The sequence below is a fragment of the Eretmochelys imbricata genome, chromosome 1, assembly GCF_965152235.1.
Source record: "Eretmochelys imbricata isolate rEreImb1 chromosome 1, rEreImb1.hap1, whole genome shotgun sequence".
NCBI classification, from domain to species: Eukaryota; Metazoa; Chordata; order Testudines; family Cheloniidae; genus Eretmochelys; species Eretmochelys imbricata.
The window spans coordinates 276,999,995-277,014,822 of NC_135572.1; the positions used below are offsets into that span (position 1 = coordinate 276,999,995).

Below are 14,828 nucleotides of genomic sequence, written 5' to 3' on the forward strand. Positions count from 1 at the left end.
AGGTCAGGAAACCCCATAGATGCAGCTGATAGTAAGCTATGTGACACTTGTCTGCACAGATGATGTGTGAAAGAGCATTTCCATATGAGTAAGGCCGTCTGCTTTGTTTGTTTGTTTTTTTTTAAAAAACTTTAATGCGGTAGTTCCTGACCTTTCCTTTCTACTCCCTGCCCAAAAACCACCTGCAGTTTCTTGCCACAAACTACTGAATCCCAGCCTTTTGTGACCCATGGAACCATGCGATTGGAGCTTGTGGGGATATTGCTGGGAGATGGTGACAGGGATGTTTGGGTGGATGGGCCTAGAGAGGTTAACTGAGAGAGCTGGTATGGATGGCTGTGACGTGTCCTCTCACCCTCCTCCACCCCAGCAGCACTCGCCTCCAGGGGAGAGTTGTTCTGGGAGTCTCTAGGAGCCTACTGCCTGTAGTTCAGATTTTCCTCCCTGTGACATCCTAGACATTGACTTAGCTCATATCGTATAGAGTTATTCAGCAGTTTAAGTAAGGTACACTGGTGTTACAAGATTTTTAAAAATTGTGTAAGTTTCATTGTAAGTGGTGGAAAAGGTACTCGGGACCCATGGGTGAAATCCTGGCCCCATTGAAGTCAATGTCAAAATTCTCATTGACTTCAGTGGGGCCAGGTTTTTCACCCTATATGTTCAGTGAGGACCAAATAAACATGATAGCCTGGTCTGTTCGGGAGGTTTTTGTAGCATAGAGAATGTACCACCTTCTGGGATGAGTGATCAGTGTTCCCAGCGTAGGTAAATATTGATTGTACCAAACTATTTATGATATTAAAAAAAGAACAAACAAGAAAAACCTGACAGCTCTAGTGTCATTTGGTTGGTTTTCTCTTAGGCCTGGCTTACACTACAAAGTGAGGCTGACGTAAGTTGTCTTGTTGAGTCGACAGAGTTGTGCATGTGTCTACATTCAAACTTGTCTTCTGCCAACGTTGGCATCCTGTTACGGTGACACAGTAAAACCACCTCCCCGAATGGCACTGAGCCATGGTCAATGTACTGTGGTCAATGCAGAACAAGCGCAGACACTGCACAACCTACGTTGATGCTAACAGTCCTCCAGCAGCTGCCCCACTGTGCCCAACAGTGACCACTCTGGGGGTCATGGAGACTGTAAGCCGCCCATCATCATCCCTCCCCCCCCACTCTAAAACCGCCTGCATATGTTCGAAATGGCTTTTTCCTGATCGTCCCACTTGGTGAGCACACCGAACAGCTCTCCTTTGTTATGTGCAACTGCCCAACCCACTCTGTTGGCTACACATTCTAGACGCACTCCTGCCTGGAGCAGACAGGAGAAATTGAATCTCTTGGGCCTGTGGGGAGAAGGGCCTCTGCAGGCACAGCTACGGATCAGCTGTAGAAACATTGACCGCTACGAAAAGATTGCACAGAGGGTGGATACAGGTGAAAGAGGACGACAGGGATCAGCAGCAGTGACACATGAAAATGAAGGAACCTGCAACAGGCACACCACGAGACCAGGGGAGCCAACAGTCAGTCTGGTGCTGAGCCACAGACCTGCTGCTTTTACAATGAGCTGCATGCCATCCTTGTCGGAGACCCCCACCGCCATCCTCAGACCAGCGTGGCTGCCTCGGAGGAATATGTGAAAGATACCCCTGCTGTGTACAGTGAGGAGGAGGGACACGTGGCAGGTGCTCCAGCCATGCAGTGAGCCAGAATCTCTTTGAGACTCCATCTCATTCTAGTCCTGCCAGCCAAGCATGGATGACCCTGATCTAGGGGCAGGAACCTTGGGTAAGTGTGTGCATGCATTCACCCTTAAACCTGAAAATGGCACCCGACCCAGCCCCATGTTGGCAGGATGGAGATACTTGCTTTCCATTTTCTTCCTAGGAGAAGAGAGAGAGATACAACAAACAGTGGTAGAGTTATCATCTGCTTTTCATTCCCCTGTAGGGTTAAGCCGGGGGAGAGGGTGGGAGACAGATGTGAAGCAGCTTGTTTATGTACATAGGGATGTCCCTTGTATCCTCCTGAGAGTTGTTGTTGAGATCTTTCACGGAGGAACTCCGCAATCCTTTCCTGAAGGTTTCTGGAGATGGCTGCCTTATTTCTTCCTCCTCTGTAGGACACTGTCCCATTCCACTCCACTATGACGATCACTGCAGTAAACAGGCTAGTGGCGTATGGCACCTGTGGAAAAGAGTGCTAGTATTCAGTGCATTGCCCTGTACTTATGGGCCGATTTTTTTTTTTTATTTTATGCAACTGAATAATTCCCTCCTCCTCTTCCCTCCAGCAGGCCATAGTCACCATGGGTGTGGCAGCTAGGCAACTGTGCTGCGCAGAGGCATTCAAACCTGAAGTGTCAATAAGCAGGTCTGATTTTACAATGTTATGGGAATAAGTTCAGCACTCCCCTCCCTTATCTTTCGCTTTTTGTTGTGATTATAAATACGATATCTGTCTGGTTTTTTTGTTGCTGCTCCTTTTAGCCTTGAGGGGTTCCCCCTCCACACCTGCGGCATGCCTGATCCGAAAGAGGAGAAAGAAGCGGACGAGGGAGAACATGTTCTGCAAGATCCTGAAAGCCAGTGCTTCACTGGATCTTGACCAGAAGGCCTGGAGGGTGAATATAGCAGACAGCCTGGAGAAGGAAAGTGCAGACAGGAGAAAGTCCCAGCAGGAAAAGGAGCGGGAGATGCACCAGGGCATAATGGGGGTTCTCAGTCAGCGAACACAAATGCTGCCAACTTCTTGACCGATGGGTCCAACGATCCTGGGCTCACCTTCCTTTGCAGTCAGTGAGGAATTAATTATATTTCCGCAGCTCCTTACCCCAACTCCCTCCAAACTTTCCACATGACATCATGGGCCACATCCCTATCCCTGCCACCCCACGCCAGGGGACAGTAAGGAAAATCACAGCTTCGCATGGCTGGTGTATGTTTGACAGAAATGGACTGAACTGGACATGAATGTTTTTCTAGCCTTCTAATTTTAAAGTTCTGTTCCATTTATTTTATAAGTTTGCATTGTATCATTTTTAACTGCACAATAGTCTTTGCACTGTTTTTCTTATGCAATAAATTTTTATTTTTTGGAAATAATTTGATCTTTATTACTTGATAACATATACTGCAGAATGCCTGGTGCTACGGAAAGCACCATTAATTGTAATTGAACCAGGATTTCAACATCACCAATAGTAATCCGCTGGTCAGGAAAGAATGACTCTGTTTGCAGCTTTCTGAACAAGCCTGTGTTTTTAAAGATGCAAGTGTCACACACCTTCCCTGACCTGCCCACATTGATATCGGTGAAATGTCCCTCAGTGATTCACCAATACTTTCATAACCATGGAAAAGTAGCCCTTTCTGTGGATGTATTCTGGCACCAGCCCACCTTCCTACAAATGGGGATATACATGCTGTCTGTCGCCCCACCACAGTTCGGGAACCCCATTGCTGCAAATCCATTCACTGTTTCCTGCGCATTGCTGAGAGTCACAGTCCTGTGTAGCAGGAAACAATGGCCCCATACACTTGCAGGAGAATGGCCCCCACTGTAGATTTTCCAGCTTCAAAATGATTTCCCACTGACCAATAGGAGTCTGGCATTGCAAGCTTCCACAGTGTGATCACAGCAATTGACTTGCTTCTCAACTGTCAATGCAGCTCTCATTCTGATGTCCATGCACTGGAGGGCTAGTTCAAACTCAGCACATGGACCCAGGAATGTGACTTTTGCGTCCAAAAGTTCTGGCGGCACTGGGAATAACTCCCCTTGTTGACAGGCCCTGAGTTAAAGCCACACAGTAACATAAAACAGATGGTACCATCTCACCCTCTGTAATGGGTAACGCTCCACAGCATTTCTGCAAGGGAAATACTGTCATATGTATTGTTGCCGGAAGGCCAGTCTCTCAGTGAGGGTTGTTTTTTTTTCTCTTTGTACTCCAACAGGATTTCCGGGATGCAGTGGCACATGCTTCCAGGCAGCTAGGAAAGCCAGTGATTGAGGAAAGGATCCTGAATCAGATCCTGTACTACCTACCTCAGCTGTATGAACTTAATCAGGACCTCCTCAGAGAATTAGAAGAGAGACTGTCTCACTGGTAATGATCAATAAGAGTGCAATTTTTTTCCATGGTTTTAATATTTAACTGTGGAGTAAAGTGAATTTTACTGTCAGCAGAAGTTTGCTCTTTTGTGATCTATGTGCTTTTTAGACTCCAGAGCTGACTTCTGAGCCTAAGGACCTAATTTTCAAATGAGGACACCTTAACTGGGCATCTAAATTCCACACTTAGATGCTGGAATTGACATTTGGGTGCATTAATTGTACATATGCATGTAAATGCCTATTTGAGCAACCGGATTTTGGACCAAAGCTAAGTTCTTCAAAAATAGAAGCCTAAAGTTAAGCTTCTTTGAATCTGCATTTGGGCATCTAAGTAAGTGGCCTGATTTTTTGAAAGTGCCAAACATTCACACTTCCATTGGCCTCAATCTGGTGCCTAAATGTGAATCCAGGAGCCTGATTTTAGGTTCCTATTTTTGAACATTTTGGCCATAGGCACATGACTAAATTGTGAGTGTTTTGAAAATTGAGTTCCCTATTTCACTTTGCAGGATGAGATACCAGCACATCAATGCTTATCTCATTTGGAGAGGAGAAGCTAAGAATTTACAGCAACAACAAAATTAACCTGCACATTTTGGTTTGCCTAGTGAGATCAGCACTAGATCAGTGGTTGACAACTTGCAGCCCTTCAGGGTAATCCGCTGGCGGGCCACCAGACAGTTTGTTTACATTTGCACAGCCACCCGCAGCTCTCAGTGGCCGTGGTTTGCCATTCCTGGCCAATGGGAGCTCGGGAAGCGGCGTGGGCCGCAGGGAAGTGCTGGGATTTGCGGGCGGCCGTGCAAATGTAAACAAACTGTCTGGTGGCCAGCCAGTGGATTACCCTGACGGGCTGCTTGCAGCCCATGTGTTGCAGGTTGCCCACCACTGCACTAGCTGTTTACTTAATAAGCCTTCTTTTTAATCCACTACTGAGCTCCGAAAGTGACTGAGAATGTTAGCTTTGCTGGTTTCTAAATCATAGATTTATTTTTATGTAGCTATGTGCTGTTTTAATTACTTTGTTCTCTTTTTCAGGATTGATTATCAAAGAATCGCTGATATATTTGTGAAAAAAGGACCCTACTTAAAGATGTATTCAACTTATATCAAAGAATTTGATAAGAATGTTGCGCTGCTAGATGAACAATGCAAGAAGAACCCTAGTTTTGCTGCTGTGGTTAAAGACTTTGAGGTATCATCTTCTTTTGCAAGAGAGATCTTAATTTCTCGTTTCTTATCTCTGGTGCTCTTTTGTAAGGCTGCAAAGATTTAGTTTTTCCTCTTTGTTTCTAGGTCCCAGTTGGGGACCAGTGGGTAGGACGAAGGAGAATTTAACCACTGTGGCCTACGTTTGCAAAAATGACTAGTGGTTTTGGGTGTCCAATTGGAGACATATCAAAGGGACTTGATTTTCAGAAGGCTCAGCACTTTCTAATAATAAGGCCTCTTTAGTGTGGTTTAAGATGGACAGCCAAAATCATTAGTCGCTTCTAAAAGTTTAAGTGTCTGGGTCAAATTATGCACTGACTTCTACCATTGTAAACTCATTGATTTGATTGGGGTTGCAGAGTAAAAATGAGGGCAGAATGTAGTTCTTCACGTCCTGTGTTTGGTTTGGAATGGAAACCTGGGAAAGCGAATTTCTTGAGCTGCAAACCTGAAAATAAAACAAACCAATTCCTCTTCCAAAATGCCCTCAAACCGAGCACATGCAATAATCCTGCAAAAGCCAAGTACCCCTGCCAGCCTCTCACTTTATTCCCTGGAAAACCGATCAGAGAAGAGGTGTGAACTCTAAACATGCAATCCAGAATAAACATCACCGAGCGCTTGTGAGGGTTATTCATTATTTTGACAGAGATTAATTCAGAAATGAATGAATTGTTGAGACTGACATAGTAAACAACTGCTGAGCTCAGTACTGTTATAGTTCCTTTCCAGCAGAGAAGTCATAACTTAGCCATAGCTATCTTCTGGTCACAGAGGGCCTGTTTCTCACCAAGCCCCACTAGGTGAGCGCGCACAAATGTAAGCCTGCTTTGCATGGCCAGCATCAGGTGCTTCCAGGCATTGCTCGATGTGTTGGGTGTGTGCGTGGCTAGATAAGCTACTTGGGAAGCTACAGGGGGAAGGAGGCTAAAGTGTGGAGGAGAAGAGAGTAAAGAAATGTAGGAGAGAGAAAAACAAGACAGCAATTACCAAAGAAAGAGATAAAACCTATCCCTGTTAGTGAAAGTGCTTCTTGTCAGTGTTCCTCATGTACGAGTAGCATTAATAAATGATTTTCAGGCGATTCGAACTGGAAGAAGTGATGAGAGGGCCAAATCACCCAACCTACGATGATTAAAACATGTTGGAGCATGACCCTTTAAAAAGGTTTATCTCTCTGTTGTGTCTTTGGGCTTTGTACCACTTAAAGAGACTTCTGTAATGAATGCTGCAGCCTTCCCTACAGTTCTGTCTGATTGATCAGAATTGCGATGCCACCAGGTTACCTTCACTGCTAGCTGGCAGGTTTCCCTTATTTCTAGGGAGATGCATAACATTCTTTTCTTAGAACAAAGACAGATGTTTTGATTTTGCATAGAATTCCAGTGTTTACCTGTTACGTATCTTCCTAACTTTTGAGACATACTATTTTTATGTGTGTTCTTCTGTGTGGAGGAATGATTAGATCTGGCTACTAGCAATACTGTAGCATGTGGGCCTACAGATAAATGTTACTTGTGCATAGCTGAGGGCTGACTTAGCTCACATTTATATGTACTGCTGTGGAGTTAAGCAGGGTAGCAGAATGCATCCCTTTCCAGCACACGAGTAAAAGTCAATTGTTTAGAGGCACAACTTCTTTGGGTAGCAGATAATTGACTATTAGAGGACTGTGGGTATTTATTTTGGGTGTTTGTCTTTCAGATGAGTCCTCGCTGTGCTAGTCTGGCACTCAAGCACTATCTGCTCAAGCCAGTTCAGAGGATTCCCCAGTACAGGCTGCTTTTGACAGGTACTGACAAGCTGTTCACAAGTTTAAAAGCCAGTCCTCACAAGTCCCAGGAAATTGGCATCTAGGCCATCACAACACTTTGCAAAGGATATTTACTTGATTACAGATGTATGAAACTCTCTTAAAATGTACTGTGCAGCTAGAAGTTCTACTCAGTAATATTGGCAGTCATAAAATACGCAGGAAAAATGCAGTTATTCCCAGCCACGTGATACGTTTTCTGGTAGATAAATTCAGCAAAAGTCACAAACATCAAACCTTGTTATGGTTTGCTCTGTTTCCACAGCTGTGGAATCCAATCATGTCATTAGGAGCAGGGGAAGAGCATTGATTTCAAATGTGAGAAGGATGGGGAAGGGAGAAAAGGGGTCCTTACAATTGAAAATCAAAACATTTTTCTTTTAATATAAGTTCTAACCCAAGTACTAAATCCTCTAAGCCTGTTTTTTTTTCCTGAAATTAGCCATGATTTTAAAGAAAATGTTTTGTGTGCACTGAAATCTTGTCTTTCTCAAAAATATAACCTAATTCTTGTTTTCTTGTTAACAAAAATTACAGGGTTTAAGTTCCGTTGCTTGGTTTATAAAGTTATGTGTTTTAGGAATGTAGGGAACATGCATTATAAAGGACAGTGTCAAGGATTTAGAATCTTCTCGAGTTCTTAAATATTTAGTTTTTGGTTTTTTCATGCTACTGTCCCTTGCTGAGAAATTTAAAAATAGTATCTGTATATGTGGTAACTACAAAAATAAAATGCTCCATGACCCTTTTCCAGCTCTGCAGCAGCTAACCAAGAAATGCCATTTCTCCTGCAGTATTTAAATCAGTGATGCTGCTGCATAGTACAGATTAAGCTTATTACATTGCAGCCACAAAGTTATGATTAAAAATAACCCCTTTATTTTCAGTTGCATTAAAATCAAAGAGGGAAGGCAGGGAAAACCCTATGAAAACAGGTTATTTGTAAGTGGGAAATGTTTACTTCTCTTACAATACAAGGAAAAGCAAAAGCTTATTAAAAGGTATCTGATCATTTTATTTTAAAAGGACACTAACTTTAGACATGGCAGGGGGACTGCTATTCATTCCAAATTCAGTGGTGGTGTCTCGATTTCTAAAAGAGACCAAAGGCATACTTAAAAGGGGTGGAACCAAAAGGTAGGGAGGAGGAAAGACCTTTTTGATAAATGCAGTTGCGACAGAAACCCCATAGCTCAAAGGCTTTAAAATCCTCATTATCGTTGGTTCTAAATGCAGGAGATGAGGGAGGAAGTTCATAGAAAACACTAGTCTTGTAAATCCTCTTCTATCTGGCTGATACCATAGGGCCCCAGTCATGCAATTGGATCTGTGAAGGTAGATCTTGTACCCATGTAGAGCCTTGTTGATCCTGTGGCTACCAGCAGGGATCACACTGCAAGATCAGGGTCTTGGTTTCTAAACAGAATTTTTCTCTGTTCCATGGGAGGGATGAAAAGCTCAAAGATCAGACTCTCATCTATGCTGATTATTTTTTAGTAACAGTTCTTGGAAGGAACAGTAAAATAACTTCAAAGGGAGAGCTATACTTCCCTTGCTATTGCTCAGCCTGCAATATCCATCCACATTGCATTATATTTGCCTTGGCCATAAAATGGGATTATTTGCCCCTCCCCCATGTGAAGCTAGATGGTCTGTCTGTCCATTTAAAGCACCTCTGCTTAATACTGGGTGGTCTCCATGAAAATCCTGCACTGCTGGGACTTCAGAACACACGGAAGGTACTTGGGCCCAGCATCAGAATGCGCTGGGCAGCATGAGTGAAACAAGAATGAAGGTAATTTTAAATGATAAAGTTGCTGTATTCAAAGCCAATGGCAAAATTCCCTATTCTGTAGATGCATAAGGAAACAAAGTGGGCAAATTGTGGCAGGGAGAGGAAAAAAATTATCAGTGAAATGCAGCTGCTGGGCCTCTTGGTGTCGACAGCTGGTTTTCCTTCTCGATGTTATCTAAGCACTCTGTGTCAGTAGGCTAGCCTTGTTTTTATGATACATTTCCACTTTCCTGTTTCCATGTACCTTTGCAGTAGCATCAGTTTACAAGATGATTGCTGCCTCTTGATACTGTTACTCCTGAGCTGTCAATGTCGGAGGCAGATGGGCTCATAAATCTGCAAAAGAGAGGAGCATCTCATCTGTATTCCTGTCAAATTATATGGTTCCTCCATTTGCTCACGTGGGCTTTCACTTCTCTACACACTAATCGTTTGATTCTTACATAACAAGTATTAAAAGGATTACTTACTGTGACGGATAGTTAGAAACTTCTGCTGTCTAGTAGGAAAATAAAGGAGTGAAATTCTTCCCTACTGCCCCTTTCCCAAATCCCTGTATCACTCGAGGCTGTGCAATATTCACGTCCTCCATGCTGTCCTGGGATGAGCCCTCTTCCTTCTTATCACTTCATTCATTTTCTCAGCCTTTCCCTTCTCTCTTCCTCATTCCTTGCTGATTCTGTCTCCGTTCAGTGCACATCCTCACCCTCCATTTCTGTGTTTTATGGTTGTCTTTGTACTATGCCCTGCTGCTGTATCTATCATCTCTCAATTGTCCATCATATCAAGGGATAGCCATCATTGTAGACTCAAATGTGTCTCCTGCACAAACTTGCTGCTTATCTCACTTAAACCCACATCATGTGAGGAACATAGAATAAATATATTTTTTCTGTTTGCAAATTAGGGCCTTGGCAAGTTGAGAGCTAAAAAAGTAGGTTTCAGCGATTTATATTTATGCTTCCTTTAGCCTGTTTCAAGTCAGGCAATAGGAAGGAAGAAGAAAATTAGACCATATCTCTCATCCTTCCCCTCTTAGAAATTCCACTTACAATAAATAGTTCATCTCTGGTTGCTATATTTTGTTCTAAGTATTCTGTATATCTTCTGTAAATAATGCTTGATTTTGACTTATTCAGATTTTTTTGTTTAAATAGTGATCACTAGTCTTTTTTTTTTTAAGTTAAGAGATTTAGTTTCATTGATTGGATTTTGTTCATATACTTGTTCTTGTTAAGTAAGTTTGTACTAAATTATAGTGTTTCAGCAAAATATAATGGTATCCATATCAATAAAAACCTTTCTGTGTAATAGTCTGATGGCATTAACCACAGAAAGGTTAATGAAGTGAGCTGTAGCTCACGAAAGCTTATGCTCAAATAAATTGGTTAGTCTCTAAGGTGCCACAAGTCCTCCTTTTCTTTTTGCGAATACAGACTAACACGGCTGCTACTCTGAAAGGTTGTTGTAAGCACAGAATTTTCAGTGTGTATTCATGGAAAATGAGAGATTAGAAACATCTGTTCAAAACCTACTTTGAAGCTATAGATTTTAGCCACGAACAGAGGCTATTAGCCAGATGTGCAAAGGAGTGTTAAGTTCAAAATTACATAAATATTATTTCAGCATTTAGCAGCTGCAAATTTAATTGGATACTCCATAGAGCCCTAACATAAGAGCAAGACTCTAATTTTGACTGCAGAGTTTCAAATAAATAAATTTATGCTGAAACTTGTCTTAAGTCTCTCTGACACTTTTAGTTCTCTGGCACTTTTAATTCTAGTTTTGTCCGTGAATGAAAGTACCTGTCAAAAGAATTGCGCCATATAAAATGTTTGCGAATATAGACTAACACGGCTGCTACTCTGAAACATATAAAATGTTGTTCATTTGTTTATCTTGGACAAAACTTTAATGTATGCCATAAAGCATGTATATGCCAAGAAATATTTAGTTCCCTATTTGGGTCCCTATTACACGGGGAATTTAAGATCACTTTTGGGTCTTAAATTTATGTTGCCATTCACAATGGATAGTTTTCTTAGGGTGCTATCATAACACAATGGTCAGTGTGCATTGTGTCCCCTACTGTACCTGATCCACAGAGGATGCAAGTTTGTTACAGCTGCCAGTTGCAAAGCCTGGCTCTTTCGTACAAACTCATGCTTTTAGTTCAGGAGGTCCCGAGTTCAGTCCCTGGTGATGGAAACCCACACTGTATTTCAACTCTGATTTGTTATTTTGGATTATAGTAGTGCACAAAATATGCACAACGTGTATAGGAAAACACAGTTCCTGCCCTGGAGAGCTCACAGTCTATGAAGATGAACACTATGCAAAGGTTGGGAGAGAGGGATAAAACATGCAACCAACTTTTAAAAATAAATTACTACTATCCCATAGGGCTTCTACCTAGCCATTCTTTGGCCTTGTCTGTGCAGTAGGTTGCTCTAGTTTAGCTACAGGTGTGTGCATTTTTAAACCAGTTTGGTTAAACTGGTTTAAAAATGCTATGTGGCTATTAAATTGGTTTAAAAATGACATTATTTTATCTTAAGTTGATTCCTTATTGATGTAAGCTAAATCAATTTTAAAAATGGCTTTTTAACTTATGTAAGTAAGGAATCAATTTCAGATAAATTGGTTTAAAAATGGCTGATATGAATTTAAAATGTTCTTATAGTGGTTTTCACCAGTTTAACCAAATTGGTTTAAAAATACAAGACTTGATTAACTATTTTGTGTAGCTATCACAGCAAAAATCTCTCTTGGAATATATAAAGGAGGAAGGAAATAACTTGGTTTTTTGTTGTGGGAGAGAGTTTAGTGTCATGGAAGAGACAAGTACTAAAAAAAACAAACATTGGCTGGTGCCCACTAATGGTAAAACAAAACTTCAGGTTCAGCAAAAAATGGTGGTTTTCCTCTGATCTAGCTGGATCAATCTTTTCTCTTTTTCTCCCTCCCTCTAGAGTAGAACCTACCTACTACTGCTCCTTCTCCACACCCTCACCTGACCTTTATGCCTTACTCTTCACTACATCCTCCACAAAACTTTCAGGCCAGAATGCAGATACGTTCACTAATTAAATATATATATGTAAATATTTATTATCATTTATTTATAAAAGATTGTATATTTTTCTGAAAGTTTCTATTGCATCTCTTCTGCACTCTAACCACTTTAGAACTTTAGAATATATAGAACAGATGCCTACTGCAAATGTGACACATGCAGTGCCTTTGGTGGTACATTATGCTTTCTGATTAAATATTGTAGGAAATGGAATCTCCAGGGGAATATGTTTGGTTTTCCCAATTTGTGTGGCATTTAAGGTTAGTTTTAGTGATTTTAGCAGAAAGAATGAGGAGTTCTTGTGGCACCTTAGAGACTAACAAATTTATTTGAGCCTAAGCTTTCGTGGGCTAAAGCCCACTTCATCAAATGCATGCAGTGGAAAATACAGTAGGAAAATAGATAGGTAAAATGGGGGCTGCCATACCAACTCTTAACGAGACCAATCGATTAAGGTGGGCTATCATCAGCAGGAGGAAAAAAAAATTTGTAGTAATAATCAGGATGGCCCATTTCAAACAGTTGACAAGAAGGTGTGAGTAACACTAGGGGGAAAATTAGCATGGGGAAATAGTTTTTAGCTAGTGTAATGACTCATCCACTCCCAGTCCTTATTCAAGCCTAATTTAATGGTGTCCAGTTTGCAGATTAATTCCAGTTCTGCTGTTTCTTGTTGGAGTCTGTTTTTGCAGTTTTTATGTTGAATAATTGCTACTTTTAGGTCTGTAATTGAGTGTCCAGGGAGGTTGAACTGTTCTCCGACTGGTTTTTGAATGTTATAATTCTTGATGTCTGATTTGTGTCCATTTATTCTTTTGCGTAGAGACTGTCTGGTTTGGCCAATGTACATGGCAGAGGGGCATTGCTGGCACATGATGGCATATATCACATTGGCAGATGTGCAGGTGAACGAGCCTCTGATAGTGTGGCTGATGTGATTAGGACCTATGATGGTGTCCCCTGAATAGATATGTGGACAGAGTTGGCAATGGGCTTTCTTGCAAGGATAGGTTCCTGGGTTAGTGTTTTTGTTATGTGGTGTGTGGTTGCTGGTGAGTAAGTAAAGATTGAAAACCTCAAAGCAAGAAATATTTTGTGGATTCGGTGTGCCATCTAGTGGGCAAAGACTAGATTTATCATTAAGAAAAGGAGTACTTGTGGCACCTTAGAGACTAACCAATTTATTTGAGCATAAGCTTTCGTGAGGTACAGCTCACTTCATCGGATGCACACAGCTGTAGCTCACGAAAGCTTATGCTCAAATAAATTGGTTAGTCTCTAAGGTGCCACAAGTCCTCCTTTTCTTTTTGCGAATACAGACTAACATGGATGCTACTCTGAAACCTAGATTTATCATTGATCACAACCAAACTAACACACATCAAAATTTGATAGTTTATTTTCCTTTATTGGAACAAAAATTCTTCCACATAATAAAACAACCAGAACATTCTTTTGCCTAATACTGATTATTTATTACAATCAGGTTAGGTACTAACACACAAAGGAGTACTTGTGGCACCTTAGAGACTAACCAATTTATTTGAGCATAAGCTTTCGTGAGGTACAGCTCACTTCATCGGATGCACACAGCTGTAGCTCACGAAAGCTTATGCTCAAATAAACTGGTTAGTCTCTAAGGTGCCACAAGTACTCCTTTTCTTTTTACAGTAACATTTGTAATCTTCAAAATCTGTCATGACCTATACAAAATTGAACACAAATAAGTGCATGTGGTATAGCTTTGTATAGATGCCTTTTGTCACACTGAATAATTAACGGATAACTGCTGCTCATCGATTTGTTCTGAAATATAACACCTATACCAATTATGTCATTTGCCTGAAGACACTGTTTCTGTGAACTCTCTCCCTGAGTAAAATAGAGCAACACATTTTTTTACTTATTTCACTGCTCATCATTCCTTTTTTTACCTGAAACATTCAGTGTAAATATTGTGTTGTGCACAGATATTGTGTAGCTGGGCTGATGTTGATATTACATTTTCTGTTACACTCCAAAAACAAGTATTTTAGTGATATTTCATCTGATTGGTTGTTTGTTTTTCATCCATTAGGGGCTATAGTTTATTGCACACATCTACCCAAAAGAACATTTTTTCCAGCAATTTTTATGCTTTTTTTCCCCCTTTTTATAACACTGGTTCTTTCCCAACATATTTATGTAATATTTTTTCTTTCTTATGCAGATTATTTGAAGAATCTTTTAGAAGACTCAGCAGACTATAGGGATACTCAAGGTAAATGTAGTTCTGTAGATTAAATAAAGAGAAAGTTTGTTAAAGATGAAAAATGAGAATATTTCTAAACTTTAACTTTCGATGCATATAATGTAGTGAACCAGTAAATATACTTTTATTCAGTTTTATGTTACTATGAAAAGAGACGTTGAAGGGTTCCGTGTTTTTTTTCCCCCAAAAAGAATGTTCAAAGTTTACAAGTAAAAAAAGCTGTCCCTGTAAAATGAATTCAGGGACTGAAATTCAAGCTCTAGTTCTTTCCTCCTTGCACTCTCATCATCACCAGGTTTGGCTCTGCAGTGTTAGTAGAACTAAGAAGGATCTATTTTTGTGGTTTAAGCAAGCAAATAATGACTCTGAATATACAAAGGGAGCAGCTTTTGGGGGGCAAATAGGTAAAGATTGTTTCACGTCTTCATTTTTTCAGTGTTAGCTGAGCCAGTAACTTCCATGCATTGATAATAGATATGAATAAACTAGCACTAATGCAAGGATCTCAAACTCAAATCACCACGAGGGCCACATGAGGACTAGTACATTGGCCCGAGGG

At 41.0% G+C, this 14,828-nt stretch overlaps 1 protein-coding gene and 1 long non-coding RNA gene across 3 annotated transcripts in view; one reads left to right on the top strand and one right to left on the bottom strand.

Annotated features, from left to right (window-relative positions):
* The window catches only part of FGD6 (FYVE, RhoGEF and PH domain containing 6), a 102,468-nt gene that overhangs the window by 50,807 nt on the left and 36,833 nt on the right, over positions 1-14,828 (top strand). For both annotated transcript variants that reach the window (XR_013347765.1, XM_077832123.1), the window contains exons 6-9: positions 3,963-4,114; positions 5,161-5,317; positions 7,039-7,126; positions 14,228-14,278. Coding sequence is in view for 1 of the 2 variants with exons in the window: in XM_077832123.1 (XP_077688249.1) it covers positions 3,963-4,114; positions 5,161-5,317; positions 7,039-7,126; positions 14,228-14,278 (448 nt within the window). In the remaining variant the exon portion in view is untranslated. The remainder of the gene's footprint in view (positions 1-3,962; positions 4,115-5,160; positions 5,318-7,038; positions 7,127-14,227; positions 14,279-14,828) is intronic.
* LOC144273512 (uncharacterized) lies at positions 2,099-9,790 on the bottom strand. The gene is made up of 3 exons (XR_013347766.1): positions 9,413-9,790; positions 9,187-9,278; positions 2,099-2,190 (listed from the first exon to the last, which is right to left on the bottom strand). It is a non-coding gene; the product is annotated as an uncharacterized LOC144273512 (long non-coding RNA).